At 35.9% G+C, this 16,805-nt stretch overlaps 1 protein-coding gene across 4 annotated transcripts in view; it reads right to left on the bottom strand.

The window, feature by feature from the left end:
* The window catches only part of MAGI2 (membrane associated guanylate kinase, WW and PDZ domain containing 2), a 1,355,072-nt gene that overhangs the window by 604,187 nt on the left and 734,080 nt on the right, over positions 1 to 16,805 (bottom strand). For all 4 annotated transcript variants that reach the window (XM_007187116.3, XM_007187118.3, XM_057549547.1 and 1 more), the window contains exon 3: positions 3,940 to 4,059. In XM_007187116.3, the coding sequence (XP_007187178.2) occupies positions 3,940 to 4,059 (120 nt within the window). The remainder of the gene's footprint in view (positions 1 to 3,939; positions 4,060 to 16,805) is intronic.

The following is a 16,805-nucleotide window of genomic DNA, read 5'->3' as shown; positions in this document are numbered from 1 at the left end:
TGCCATATTTACACTATATTCTGCAGATGCCCTAATAACTTGCTGGGTTTGATTTGGTCCTCTTAAAAATTGAAGGACTATTACAATTGAGCTTATGTCTATTTAAAGAAAACCTTTAACTTTAGGAAACTTTAAGGGTTTCTTCAATAGACAGAAAAATAGCTTTGTTTCAATTTAAAAGCAGAACAGCAAAATATGATAGCAAATGTTACAACAGAACTGCTGCTCTGGAATATGACTGTGGATGATCTCACTAGATGAATTAAATGAAATAAGAGTCCAGGTGCAGCTCAGGGGACATGGGTTTGTTAAAGATGTCATTCAGAACTCAGGGTGAGGCAGTGTGAGTGGTCAGTGAAACCATGAATGTAGCATTCCAGACAACTGGAAGAAGTAGGTCAGGCAGGATTCACGGATTTAGATCCCTGGGTAATTCAGCACTTCGGACAGTTCCCAAGGGCACTGCTTCCTTCCAGGTACTTAGAGTACTTAACCATGAGAAAACCAAACCTACTTATTTAATTCTACCTCGCGGTGCCACATTTATACCTGCATGTGACCTTAATCCCAACGGAATTGTCTGCATTCATCCACAGAGCTCTGTGGTCTGTGTTTCACATGAAGCCTACATCTTCAGTCCTGACAGGAAGGTTCATGGTGTTCTTCCTGTTACTTGAGGTTATGCCAGGCTTGTCACTAGGCCTTGTTATATTAACTTAATTTTCAACCTGACTGAATATGAAAAGATGAAGATGAGGTCATCCAAGTCATGGAAGAGTCTTTACCAACACCTGATGGTCCATTACAGTCAAGTCCTCTGGGCCATTTACATGCAGAGCCATTCAGCAGCTGTTGTATAACAAACTGAAATGAGGTGCTCATATTAGATGGGGGGTTGGTGATGCAGAAAAAGGCTTTAAGAATCTGCTAAAATTCTGCCTAGCTCCATGTGGCCTAACTGTAGAAGGTAACACAAGTATATTAAGGCCTTCCTTGCAGCCTCTGGTAATAACAGAATTGTTCTTCTGGAGCAAGGACTTTGGGCCAGTTTCTAAGAAGCAGAACTACAATTCAGGATAGTCTATCTCATTTCTAATCAAAGGACAAATTCCAGATTAAAATTAGAATTACTGACAACAAGACAGAAGTATATACATACATATATCAGTCTTAAGGATCCTACATGGTTAACAGGTTTGTGACCTTAATGCTCAGAGGAACTCAATTTCTTTTTAATTTCTTTAGTGGATTCACAGATATCAGAAATGGATTTTCTAGCCTAGCTGAGAGCTCTAAAGAGTACTGAGAAAGCATGAGAATGATCTAGCAAGGAGGAGGAAGGAGAACAATGGCCCAAACACTGCAGAAGGGAGAACATATAACAGAGAAAGTGGTATTTTGTTATTTTATGAGAGAGTGATACCACGAAAGTTTGACAAATATAAAAGCTCTGAGGTCCTTCTTTATCTAGTTGAGTAGTACATGATTGTTACTCTGTATATGCTGAAAGCACGAACAGCAGAAAACGCATTCCCTAGGCTTCCTTGATGAATAACACATTAAAAACACAAATAACTCAGGTAGCTCTGAGTCTGGAGCTAGTGATTAATTCTGAAGGAACAGCAGTGATTTTTATTAGAATGCCAATTCTACTGGTTCCTCAGCTGTAACTGCTGGAAAATCTGAAGATTCTGAGATTTGAGAAGGCTCCCTAGGTGTCCACCCAGATGGTTATGTGAACTGAGAAAAGAGCTTCTTATTTATTCAAGTACACAGTGTGTATTTGTAAATAACAGTATTGATTCCCCAAAGTCATATGTGTAAATCAGCCTTATTATTCAAAGATCAGCTCTATGCATGCTTGGGAGATTAACAATTTGGCACCAATTTAGCCAACTCTACTCTCAGTGCTGAAAAAACGTCTGAAGAAGCTTCAGGATAACCCACCCTGACTCACAAAACTTGGTTACGTTTGTATGGTTTCAGGATATTTCCCTCAAAATTTAACTGAAACCTAAAATTTAAGCTAGGCTTTATTTTTAAATATTGATATTAAACTTCATGACATCTAGTTTATCATGAGAATACAGGAAATTTAACATGAACATTGGATTTAATTTTTTCACTTTCTATACAGTTAATACAATCTTTATTTAACAAAAAAAAAAGAAAGGAAGGGTCATACTACTCTTGGAATGCTCGTGGATATTAAGGCATTTGTTCTTTGCTACATAAATATGACATTTAAATACGGTAACTAAATACAAGGCATTATTATTAGCAGACATGCAAACTAATGAATGCCACTAAATCATGTTGCAAAGCTCACAGGAAAACATACTACAAAATTTATTGTTAATTTACTCTGACTTCTTTGATATCATTATTTTCTATGATTTATAATTTATTTTTCATATATAATTTAAGGCAGCTTATATGATCAACACAGCTTTTTTATTTAACTGCTATGTATAAAACAGATAAGCAATAAGAATATATTGCATAGCACAGAGAATTATAGGCATTATCTTGTAATAACTTTTAATGGAGTCTAATGTATAAAAATACTGAATCACTATGCTGTGAAAACCTGAAACTAATACAATACTGTAAATCAACTATACTTCAATAAAAAATAAATATAATATTTTCAATCAACCCTCACTATCATTCATTTTTGACAATTAGAAGAAGAAACAACACTCATTTAAAACCATTTTCTTTTCGTGGGTATTTTTGCCTATTTCCTATGAATGTGCAAATAAGCAACTAAATGTCTGACCCATAACTTAGGCACATGTCTCAGCCTAAATTGCCTTAGGAGTGTGAAGTAAAAAGAGATTTTAATACTTCTAACAACTTAAAGATACTGAGTTCTTAAATAACTATAGTCCACTGGACATCTACAAGTAAATGAAGGAGGAAGAGGAGGGCCAACTGTTACAAACCCAGTTTAGTTGCTCATGGTAGACCTCTGACATTTGATGGGCTAAGCAGCAATGCATGTGAGTTTTGTTTTTAATATCACTCACTATTAATTGCAGTTCAGTAAAACTAGATTCATCTTTGGATGTAATAATACATATACATATAGTTTACACATACAGTAACTGTGACATAGGAATAAAGGTATTATTTTCTACTGTTTTTTAGTTATATTACTTTAAAATTTCATTATACAGACACAGATCTGTAACTTCATTAGACATAAACTGCATACATGTAGATGTTACTTGAACATATACATGCAAGCATGTTATTTATTTGTATTTTTCAATGCTATCATTTCTCCTTTTATGGATAAGACTACTGAGGTTCAGAGATACTCACTGGGTTACTTCATATTCATAGTGGGTAAGTAGTAAAGCCAGGTTTGGAACTGAAGCAGATTCTGGCTTAGGTTACACTGCTTCTTCCTCTGAATCATACGTCCCACCTTCAAGGTTTTAATTTCATTTGTTCATGTTTGACATGGGCACACAAGGAAACCTGTGGTAGAGCTTTGGAGTTCATCCACAGATCATATTTTCCTACACCATCATTTTGCATGAGAGGCAAGTGAAGGCAAGTGAAGTGAAGCAACCGGAGAAAACTACACAGAGTTAGTGACAAGACTGGAACTCAAGCCCTGTGCTCTTTAGATGCTACCTAGAGATGAAGATAATTTATCTGGAAGATCACAGCTTAGCCTCAGGATATCCTGATCACAAGGATACTTCAGTGGGTATGTACATACACATTTCTCTTGGCTTCTTAAGAGTAGAATTAACGCAGACATATTTTAATTTTTCTTTACAAAATACACTTCTAAAGTGACCTCATTAAAGCTCTCAAACCAAAACAACAGCACATTAGTAATCTGGTGTTCTAATGCATTTCAGTCAAAGGAGAAAAATGTGATGCGATGAGAAATAAATTCAGCGGTAGAGCTGTGCTTACCTTCATAAGTCCCACTTTCTAGGAGAGCACCACTTTTCTCCAATTCCATAAAATCTTCAACAGTGATGAAAATATAGTCCACTCCAGGAACCTCACCCTCCTTATGTGGCCTTGTGGTGCCTGAACAAGGAAAATTAAAAACAAAAGAAAGACTCTAAGTGATGTGTTGCTGAACTTTAGAAATACCACCACACTTCTGAATATTCAATAACACTTGTTTGTACATCCTGCGAGCCGGCAGTTTGCATTTGTCCTTCTGTTTGTTTGGAAACAGAAAATAGCAGGGGGTTAAGATTAAAGTAAACATACAAAGCATTTTTCTTCATCAAGTTTATAGAGTTCATTGCCATGGAATGTGGTTGCATAGGTTTTTCAGTGAAAAATGCAGACCATTGTGCCCTTTTTGAAGAGGTGGCTTGAATATTGGGCCAGGAGTCTGCTAGCTCAGGAATTTACATATCTCTCTTCCATGAATGGACCTCTATTGTTCTGCAGAGTGCTTTGCTATGACATAAAATACAATGGAAAATAGAAATGTTAGCAAAATGTCAATTTACCTTTATATTTTCATGATCTGCTCCTTTATGGGGGGGGGGGTTGTTGCCATTTGTTAATTTTGTGCCAAATAATAGCTTATATTTGATTTAAAGGATAAGAAAAGCTTTATTATTACTTAAAATTAAATAACTAAATAATAATTAGAATTGAGTAATAATTATAATTAAATTAGTATTATGTTAGTAATATAGTACCCTTCCTCCCTCCCTCTCTCCCTCCCTCCCTCTCTCCTTCCCCCCTTCCTTCCTTCCTTCCTTCTTTCTTTCTCTCATTATTGCCTTAAATTCTGACTGAATTGGGAGGTGACACACTCCAAGGGGTTACTGCATGGGTCCACCACTCTTGTTTCCTGCATCACCTATAGAGTAAACAGCTTCTGTGACCAGGGTGACAGAACAGCATCCTGTGGCTCAGTACAGCTCCACTGGAGAAGTCAGTCTCCCAGACCTGCTGTCCAGTTTGTGAGGTGGGAACCAAAACAGAGACATATTAAAGGCTGTGGGTTTGTTTTCTGGAATACTTCCTTCCCTGAACATGCCTTAAGCTTCTTTTCTTTTTCTGTGCCACCTACATATGACATTTTGCATGTCAGATTGGAATTTTCGTAATGCATACATGCAAATAGTATGCAGAAGTACATAGAAGGCAAATGTGTAAACAAAGTACTAGTACACTGGCAGGCTTATTCACATGTATACTATCGTCCATATTCTCTATAAACTCAACAAAAAGTATTTCAAACCCTTAAATTTATTTTCACTCTCCAAAATCTTTATCAACTAGGCCACGTAATAGCCAGTCAGTTCTCCTTTTAATCTATTAGGATCAAATCTGGACTGCAAATGAGAGGCCTAAACTAATATCAGAATATACAATGTGTTAGGAAAATTCATTTTTGGTAAAAATGATTAATTTCCATTGAAAAAATTTTTTTAAATTTGAAGGCATTATGTTCTAAAATTAAATTTTACAACCTTCTTTGGGGGTTGCAAAACAATTATTTCCCCATAGTCATGTTTAATGACTTTCCCCTGAATTTGTTATTTTATTTTGTTTAACTGAGCCACATTTTATAATATTCCCTACTGCTTTTAATGTTATAAAATATAAACCTCCCACACCTAGTATGCATAATGTTGTCAAATTAATGTTTCTATGAGAACCTTAACTTTCAATATCCTGACTTTTATATGCTTAACCCTTGTGAATTAAAAGCACATTAACATGGTTTTTGGCAATCAATTTGTTTTTGTTTCTTTAGAGCACACTCTAATCATTAAGAAAAATCACATAACACAGTTTCAATTTTCCTTCCTAATTTATCTGCATATTTCAGAAGCTACACGCTTTGATTAATTAATTGCTTGCACTGCAGTAATGCATTCCCAGCACAATGTGAGCATAAGACCACAAGCTTAAGGGCAATTTCCAGGGCTGCTGACTTGACTAGAGTGGCTCGCCTGCACCAAATTCTAGTGAACGTGTTTGGGGTTGTGCTCTTCTTGGAAGGACCATGAGTACTTTGGTTCACTGGTTGTTTTTCCATCTACGTCTTACATCTCAGGCCAATGTGATTGACTTTTTGCCTTAGGGATCCAGCCTCCCCTGTGGCTGCATCAGTGTCACCTGTTGCTGTTGACCTGCTTCTTGCTGGCTGCCTATTTGGACTGGGGGTTCGCCTACCTCACTGTTGCTTGAAGAAGTTCTACGCTACAGTCTTAAAAGCTGCATTTCCCATCTTTGACATCAGTCTCCCATCCTTTTCTCTCATTCTCTTCTTTCTAATTATAACCTCCAGTCTCCTGATCGCTCCTAATTTCCATGATGTTCCCCATATTTGACTTCATTTGCCTTTCTACTAAGGGACTGGGAATCTAAAATGTCTTCTTTCCTTTAGTTCATCTTCACCATTTTCCAAGTCTTAATAAGCCTCCAAGTTCCCTATTGGCTATTTCATTCAGAGACTGCAGCTGCTACAGAAAACCATGAACTTTCACTGACAAAGTACCCTACAAATTTAGGCTTTCTAATGTTAGTTTTGTTGTTGTTGTTGGACAAGTTTTTGTTTACTCATTTTGGTTTTTTTAAATTGAAGTAGAGTTGATTTACTATGCTGTGCCAATCTCTGCTGTACAGCAAAGTGACTCAGATTTACACATATAGACACTCTTTTTAAAAATTCTTTTCCATTATGGTTTATCCCAGGAGACTGGATATAGTTCCCTGTACTATACGGTAGGACCCTGTTGTTTATCCATTCTAAATGTAATAGTTTGCATCTACCAATCCCAAATTCCCAGTCCATGCCTCTCCCTCCCCCCTCTAATGTTAGTTTGATTCAACTGATGCATAGCAACCCTTTTAATAAGTGTCTTCTTCCCTCTTTGACCCACAATGTTCTAATACTCAAGGGCTTTGACTTTTCAGCAGAAGACATTAGCTCATTCTCTTTCTGGTAATATAAGAGATACTCTGAATTAAAATTCCTTAAAGTTTCCTAATGTCTACCTCCTTCATCTGCATTATCTTCATCCTTAATTGTAATCATCCATCCATCTTGCTAAGACTAATCCCTTCTCCTCTGCTTTCTTTCAAAGTCTAGTTTTTATTTTTTATCAAAGTTACATATACAGATATTTTAAAGATTCCACTTCTACAAGGTTTGTTATTCTACAACTCTACGTTATTGTTTTTTTTAAGTAGACTGTCATCACCCCCCCCCCCCACACACACACCTTTCATTTTATCCAGCGGTAAACACTTTTAACTCTTTTAGCTGATTCTTTTGTTTTACCTCCATGTCTTTAAATAATTTTTCAATACTTATGATGGCTCTTGTTTTTTTATTTTTATTTTAGTCACTATTGATTTCTTGGTAAAGAAAATGAATATTTAGCTCTTTTTTGCCCACACTTCTTCACATCACTTCCTCCTTTTTCCCTTCTCCCATTCTCCCAGTAGAACAAACTTGTGTTAGATTACTATTTAACATTTATAATAATAATACTATGTAAATCTATTTCCAGCAGAACCATGTACTGTGCTGATTAATTTTCCATTCTTGTGTAATTTTTTGTTTACTCTAAATTTAATGTTTTAATTTCCAAATTTCCACATATTGATCAATATTTCAATTAATTAACTCTCTCCTTGGATAAACAAATCTCCTCTCAGAATATACAAATATATTTGATATTTTGTCAAGTTTATCCTACTCAGGAAATTTCTCCTGGAGCCTTCTGACCTGCTCCAATCCGGACTGTGTTGGCCTACCACATAGCTGCCATTCTGGGATCACCTTTTGCTGTCATCCTGGGATTCACCTTGCCTCTTCCCTGTGTTGTAACCCCTCTTTCCCAGATCCCATATCTCTTTTTGTAGTCCATTCCCTCATTTTGGCAGAACACAACTGTCAGAAACTTTCTGTCAAAAGTTGCGTGGGAGCTACATTTTTGAGATTTTGCATGTCTGAAAATGTCTTTATTCAACCCTCATGGGTAGCAAATCTGACTTGGCATTTCAGGAAAATATAATGAAAACATATTATTTCCATCCTGTTCCTCTGTTAATGTCACCACCACTTTTCCTGTCAGGCATGCCCTGAAACTTTCCCTCAGGGTCACATTTGAGGTCTCCCTCATTCTTTTATTCCCTCTCCAAATAGCTGGCAAATTCTATGCCCTGTAACTCTACAATGTCATCCTTCTCTTCTGCACTATCTCTCTTCCAAACACTGCCCTCCTGGACTAAGAAATGGCTACATCACTGGTGTGCCTGCCTCCCCCTCTTAGTTTATCATTGCACGCCCCGATTAGCCCTGGTACAGCATGAGGCTGATCACATACGCTCTCCAAAGGGCTTATCTACCCAATCTCTAGTCAAGAAACTTGGCTGAAAAAGGTAAGGAGAGGAAAATACTGTGAGTTAAAAAGAGTCAGAAGAGGCTCAGATTCTATTATTGACAATAAAGGCAACTCTCATGATATGCCAGGTTACAGAGTCTCTTTAGAGGGACCTGCCTTGATGCAACATGTGAGAGGACATAATGTAAGAATTTTCTGCTTCAGAAATATTTTCCTTCCTGTCCTGCCATGTGTCAATATCCTTTCCTTTTAGCCTAAAATTTCCACCATTGGAATTACTCTTCAGTTTAGCCAAAATAGAAACTACCTTTAAAACATATGCTATAGTAGATAGGAATGTGAGCCATGGAATCAAACTGTCTGAGCTTGTTGATGCTCTGCCATTTGCTATCAGCAATATCTTGAGGAAGGTTCTTCATCTCTATAAACTCTAGTTTTCTTATCTGTAAAATGGGAATAATACTAGTAGCATATTTAAAAAGTTAATTTGAAGAAGAAATAACCCATATACTTAAAACAATGTCTGGAAAATTTTAGGCACTCAGAAAGGATTATATGTTAAGTTCTCTTATCTGAAAGAACAGAGATGACATCATGGATAGTTGTTTTTTCCTCATGAATTTTTTTTTAAGACTTTTTTTTTTTTTGGATGTGGACCATTTTTAAAGTCTTTATTGAATTTGTTACAGTGTTGCTTCTGCTTTATGTTTTGGTTTTTTGGCCACCAGGTATGGGGGATCTTAGCTCTCCGACCAGGGATTGAACCCACACCCCCTGCATTGGAAGACGAACTCTTAACCACTGAACCGCCAGGGAAGTCCCCCCAGGAATTCTTGCCAAAAATATTAATTGAGCACGTATTATGTGATATTCAAGCACTATTCAAGATACCTGGTATATATCTTTGAGGAACACAGAATAGAATCCTTTCCTTCATGAAACTTACATTCTAACGAGAAGAGACAGAGAATAAACAAACAAAGAAAATTTTTTTCTAAGTTATATAGTATTCTGTAAAGGGCTAAATCCTATTAAATGACCATAAATCAAATCATTAGCACCTATGGACTATTCTGTGGGTCAATTACTGAGATTTTTAACCGTTAGCTCAGACAATACAGAGCAAAAGTTTGAAGAGAAAGACTGTAAAGGACCTGAAGGGAAGCAGAGATTTGCAATACTTATGGGCTGCAGGCTTCACAGGAGTGAATGACAGCTTGGCTAGAGACCTCTGGGAATCAAAAGAAGTTCCACAAAAAGCCTGGTTATATATTAAAAAGAATCACTAAATTCCTAGAGAGAAACTTCACTTATTTCATGTACTGCTTGGTCTAGCTTAAGTCAACTGACTTATACACTGGTGTCCAAATACATGTATTTTTGAACTTCCAAGGTTATTTTTATAGGGTTGATAAATATGACAGTGCATGGTGGGTTCTGATGACTGGTAAATGTGCACACACATAGACACATATATATCACCCCTCATTTTTAAAGGAAGAAGGTGGAAGGCATCGTGTGGCAAAAAGATTCTTAGAACTGAAATTCAGAACATCTGCTTTTTATTTTTGTTTTAATATTTTAGATATGTGGTTCTGGGTTAAAAGATCCTTTAGTTGATCATCAGTTTTCTTATTATGCAGTGAGGTAAATACTGGATATAAAAGGGTATTATAAAAAGTAAAAACATTAGCACTATGGCAACATGATTGCATTCCTCCTTAGTAATATTAATACGCTACTAAGAATAATACAATTCTAACAAACATCATTGATGGTATGTTATTGTTGGAATCTTTATAATTAAAGTTTCAAGTGAATTAATTTCATTAAGGCTAAAATTTCTTAAGAAGAAAAAGTTCTTATGCCTAAAGACACAGATTGCCCCTTTTTATTGTCTGGGTGTAAAGAAACATTGAGATAGAAATCCCTTTCCTTTGATTACACACTAAAATGTGGGACACAATGATTTAGTCACTATTTAGGAGGACCCTCTGCCTTTTGTTAGACAGATACTTAAGTCCAGTAGAGCTTATGGACTAGATTGCAAGAAGTTTTTTACCCTTTGCTGAATCATTTGAAAAGTGTGAAAGTGCTCATAAAACTTGATTAGTGGATCATTTAATTTTACCTTCAGGCATAGAACCTTCAACAACAAGACTCACAAAGTAAGATTTTAGATCTATGTGTCCGGAAAGAAAAGATATTAGTTGGTCTTAAATCAGTTGCCACCAGAAGAAGAAAGCAATTGGCTGAAGAAAGAGAAAGCAATTGGTGATCTATGAACACCCCTTTGGAGAGAAATACAATTCTAAAAATAAGGCAAATAATGTGAAATGTAATGAAGTGTTGTACAATGGTAATTTATAGCTAAAGGTAATGAATATGTAGACTGGAGAAATAGTTGAATTTCCTGAAGCAGTTACCTTATTTTTATGCTGAAATAATTACAGCTACTTCCCTATCTCAAAAGATTATGAATAGAGAGATGACAGTGAAGCAAGACTCAGCAGTAATAACAAGTAATCACACAGCATTAGGAACAGGGTGGAAGCTAGGGAGAATAAAAGAAGAAATACAGATGATTCGTCATATAGCTAAAGCTAAAGCTCACCTTCTTTTACTGCTCTTCTATATTTGGTTGATGCTTCCCTAAGTGGTGTTTAGAAATGTCCAAAATAAATTTTATTATCCAAATTATGGTTTATGTACTTCATTCTTTACTATGTCTTCCTGACCACTCATCCAAAGAAAAAAATAAAAGGAATGGAAATGGAGGAAATGGTACTAAATTAAGTCTTTATCTCCTATTGCTTCTTTTCTTTAAAAAACAAACAACTTATTTAATAATTGCTAAATTAAGTACTGCATGAATAACACCTCCTTCATGAGTTAAGGAAAACGTACGGTACTTGTGCTCAAAAGACATGTTCTGAAGAGAATGAATTTGCTCCCAAATGGCTAGCTTATTATTGATGCATAGTGAAAGCACAAGAAAGTCACTTGTCATTTTGTTACCATGGCAACTGGGGGGGGTGCCAATGGATTTTTTTTTTTTTATTCTACTTTTTAAATGAAGGAACATTTCTCCTTTTCCCTTAGGAAGAAAAGAGCATGACGTTGGTGGTAAATGTAACCCTAAGGCACATTTCCCCTCAGCCTTCTGATAGTTCCTAATTTTAGTAAAATGCTTAAAAAACAGTCATTGGCTTACAAGACAGTATTACTACCTAGATGATAGTCAGTCCAGTCATCTACTGTGATCTATTTTGATGTGCTGAAAGTTCCACAGTGCCCATTGCATCACAGGCAGATGGGTCACTGTGTGAGAATCTGAGAAACTGGATTCTTTTCTTGTGCATGTTTCTGAATATATATTTTTCTTTATTCCTTGTGTTTCTCAACTGCAAGCTGGAGAAAATAAATCTTGACCACTAGGGTGACTTCCTCTGGATTCAACCTTAACTTATATTAGATTCCTGAAGATACTTCTTTAGTATGTCAGTTACTCATTAGCACGTGTGAACACCATCACAGATTTGTGTACTTCCAATAAAAACATTCAGGGGATTCCTTGGCCGATGGCTCTCATCAATTTTTACCTAATCAGCCTAGACCTTGGGTTTTATTATACTCATTTTCAATCATATAAAATCCAGAAGTATGATTTTATACAGACACAGAGCTAAAGCAAGCAAAGTAAATAATATAGTTTGGGCCACTGATTCCCATGTGATAGAGAGATTATAAAGCAATGTGAGATTTATACATTTCATATCAACTGATGGGGGAGGATTGGGTTAAGGTCAGAAAGGAAAACATACAATTCAAGTCAATTAATCACCTATTAGGTTTTTTAGTGAATTATTGCCTCAGTAAAACACTATGAATGCTTTATAAAATATTGAAGACAAATCCATTTGCAAAACACCAGTAGTAAATTTGACTTATTTTCTTAACAGTGCATTGTTCTAAACCTCAGGAATTATTTTAAAACTCTCTTATCCCCTAAAACAGGATACTGTCAATTAGTGTTTAAAGCTGAATTGACATATACTAGTAATGTTATATATCTTTCAGACACCGAGACATTTTTGAAGAATAAATCTCTCCTTGAATATCTCTGGATGTAGAGGTTCAGACTAATGTCCCATACGGCACCAATTACTGTTTTACATCTTAACAGTTTGGATTGAGGCAGCATAATACCCAAATGGATGGTTCTTAAAATGTAGGATGCATCAGAATTACAGGGAGGCTTGTTAAACACAGATTGTTGGGTATCACATCTGGAGTTTCTGATTCAGTGCTCCTGGGTGGGGCCTGAGAATCTGCATTCCTAAAAAGTTCCCAGGTGATATTGATGTTTCTAGTCCAGGGACAACAATCTGAGAACCACTGCTCTAACCTCACTCATATTTCAGGGAACCCAAAGTAAAAGCCATGTCTTAAATGGCACTGTTAATTTAACCACAACACCTCACAAAGCATGTGGTTCATGACTTGTCATTGGCCCTAATCTACAGCTGTGTACTGGGTTCAGAGGAAACAAGTCATTAGTCGTTTGTTGGTGTAGAGGTGAATAGAGTCGTGAGAGGTACATTGGAAAACCAAAGTACTCTCTTGTGCTACTGCACATTGCTTTTTCATAGTTCTCTTAGAAGTTAAATGAATTTGGAAAATAATTGACAAATCTCCATTTATGTTTGCTTATAAATAACTTTCATTATTATCTGAAGTAATACAAAGTATCTCGGTCCTATGTGTGCAACAATATGGCTTAAATTCTGAAAGACATAGGTGGCTTGAATATTGCTCACCAGGAATGACAAATATGGCAAGAAAAAACAAGTATCTAATACAGAAAATCTCTTGCACTAAGAAAAACTGTGGTGGATATAAAAAAAACAAAACAAAACTAGAAGACACAAATGAAAAATCTGTGGACCTCCAACAAGTAAGAAAAAACTAACACCTCATTATTTCCCTATGCCAAGGTATCTGATTCACTAAATCATAAATTATAGTTTGTCTACAACTATACTAATCAGACTAAATCAGGGTATGAGCAGCATACATTGTGGAATTAGTACCCATAAGGCTCTCGGTTGGAACAAATTATTAGACAAACACATCCTTTCATCAGTTCTATGATTCCACTCATAGAGTTATGCCCTGGCTATAAAAACCAGAGAAGATAAGGGTTAGAGGTGAGAAATGTCATTCAAAAATCAAAGTTTATCTTATTGACCTTTGTCATTTGAACTCAAAACCCATGGCACTAAGTAAGAAAGACAGGCAATGTTTGGGGGTGATCATTGCTGAAGTGGATACTTGCATATACATTTCCAATTTTAAGGCTTCTACACTAAATGATCATACTTAATTACTGACAGTAACAAGTCATTGTTGATGGCCCACACACTGAGGGAGAGCTGGGGCAAAGTGAATGATATCCTAATTGCATAGCATTTGAATCATTACAGCTTTGATGACAAAGAATTAGTAAACTAAATAACCATTCCTTCACAACAAAATCCATCTCCTCTACCCAACAGATTGTTGAGGAAACTTTAGCTACACAAATTACTTTCTCCAGCAAAATTCTGTCTTTACCTCACTCACATTCACAGTCTAGAATAATCCACTACTCACAGATACAGAGAAATGACTAGGTAAAATGACTCACCCAAGGAAAATCAGATTCCTAGACAACTATGTACTTGGCGTTTTTTTTTTTTTTTTTTTTTTTTTTGAAAGAGGCAAATGAGAGCTCAAATTCCCACGACCTCCACCGGCCTCTTTTTTTTTTTTTTTTTAGTGATTATTCTATGTTTATTTTTATTTATTTTATTTATGGCTGTGTTGTGTCTTCGTTTCTGTCCGAGGGCTTTCTCTAGTTGCGGCAAGTGGGGGCCACTCTTCATCGCGGTGCACGGGCCTCTCACTATCGCGGCCTCTCTTGTTGTGGAGCACAGGCTCCAGACGCGCAGGCTCAGCAGTTGTGGCTCACGGGCCCAGTCGCTCCGCGGCATGTGGGATCTTCCCAGACCAGGGCTCGAACCCGTGTCCCCTGCATTGGCAGGCAGATTCTCAACCACTGCGCCACCAGGGAAGCCCTGTACTTGGCTTTTTGATCCATTCTCACAATATATGATAAACCTAACTCCAGGATAAAGGAACACTGTACCTTCACTGATAAAACACAGTAGTAAACCATAATCTTAAGAGTCTTAAATTGACTATTAATTTCCTGATTTTTCAAGATAATAGAAGATGAATGCCGCTTTTGTTACCAATTAATTCCACTTTGAACTTTTTATTTTAGTTTTCCAATATTTAATTTAGATATATTCTATATCTGACATTCTACAGGACTAATAAAAAGAGATTTTGATTCCCTAATTTATTATTCAATAGATAATGTTTCAAAATTACATATTGAGCTAAAAAAAGGAAACATCCGTAGTGACTTTTTATAGAAACAATATATATTTAGCTTGAAGCTTTTATACTTTCCTCATGTAAAATGAATCTAGGCCAGAACTAAACTGTGCAGATACCACCAGTCCTCTGAGCAATGCACTCTACTCTTTGACCTTCATTGCATAGAAGGTTTAGTGAATCATAGCTTTATCATTTTATATCTATTAGGATCTTTCAATGACATTAACTTTTAGTAGCACCGTATGTCTCTACAGCATTCTATTGATATATTCTGAAATGCCCAAGGTAGATCATAGAATACAGAGTCTACAGAATACCAAAAAATCCAGACGAAGGTAAGAAGACAGTTAACTAATCAGGGATTTTAAAATATTGAAATGCTTGTCATTATATGGCACAAATCATGTATCTGAGTGATCAATTTTTTTTTTTTTTTTCCACACACACACACTGTATTTTATTTTTACAAGAGATAAATAGACTGACACCAAGCATTGTACATGGATGACCACAACAAAAGCAACAATGATTGCAATTACCAAACATGAAACACACTCATACTATGTCATAATATTGACATTCAGTCCAGTAATCCTCCACTGTAACAGCTCCTTTACTTTGCAGTGAAAATTGATTTGTATATTCTTTGCCTCTGAGTCCTTGTGGGATTTTTTTTTTTAATTCAGACAGAAAGTCACAAAAATTATACTCATCCTCATTAGTTCACTCAGTCCCATGTAATTAATTTTTTTTTCATCTTGATCTTTTGTTAGCACTTTTATGAGTTCATCAGTTTTTCATTAGAGTTCTGAAAATGCTTATTCATTCAGTTCAGCAGTACAGTCAGTTACCAGAAACCTGTACTTGTCAGAGTCTTTTCCATGAATTTCTTGAAGATGAAACCCTTTTATAGGAACATATTTGCAAAATCATCAGAGTACACCCAGAACTGTCTGTAAATGACAGAAGACTTAAAAATGACCATGGTTAAAGATTTGATGAAAGTTCATAATAATGCAGTTGACAAGAAAATTAGTTATTTCTGAGATATACATTTTAAAGTAATAACTAGGATTATTACTTATAACCTTATACCAGAACATATAAGATTTTTAGAAGTTTCCTGTAATGTCTGAAACATTTATATTAACATATTTCCATACATATTTCCATACAAATACAAATATAAGATTTTTAGAAATTTCATGTAATGTCTGAAACATTTATATTAACATATTTCCATACATACTTCCATACAAATACAAATATAAGATTTTTAGAAATTTCATGTAATGTCTGAAACATTTATATTAACATATTTCCATACAAATAACCCAATGAAAGTTTAGTATTAGTTGTTTTGTTTGTTTTTTTATACTGCAGGTTCTTATTAGGCATCAGTTTTATACACATCAGTGTATACATGTCAATCCCAATCGCCCAATTCAGCACACCACCATCCCCACCTCACCGCAGTTTTCCCCCCTTGGTGTCCATATGTCCATTCTCTACATCTGTGTCTCAACTTCTGCCCTGCAAACTGGCTCATCTGTACCATTTTTCTAGGTTCCACATACATGCATTAATATACGATATTTGTTTTTCTCTTTCTGACTTACTTCACTCTGTATGACAGTCTCTAGATCCATCCACGTCTCAACAAATGACTCAATTTCGTTCCTTTTTATGGCTGAGTAATATTCCATTGTATATATGTACCACAACTTCTTTATCCATTCGTCTGTTGATGGGCATTTAGGTTGCTTCCATGACCTGGCTATTGTAAATAGTGCTGCAATGAACATTCGGGTGCATGTGTCCTTTTGAATTACGGTTTTCTCTGGGTATATGCCCAGTAGTGGGATTGCTGGGTCATATGGTAATTCTATTTTTAGTTTTTTAAGGAACCTCCATATTGTTCTCCATAGTGGCTGTATCAATTTACATTCCCACCAACAGTGCAAGAGGGTTCCCTTTTCTCCACACCCTCTCCAGCAT

The sequence above is a fragment of the Balaenoptera acutorostrata genome, chromosome 7 (assembly GCF_949987535.1).
Source record: "Balaenoptera acutorostrata chromosome 7, mBalAcu1.1, whole genome shotgun sequence".
NCBI lineage: Eukaryota > Metazoa > Chordata > Mammalia > Artiodactyla > Balaenopteridae > Balaenoptera > Balaenoptera acutorostrata.
This window is presented reverse-complemented; position numbering and strand designations above follow the sequence as displayed.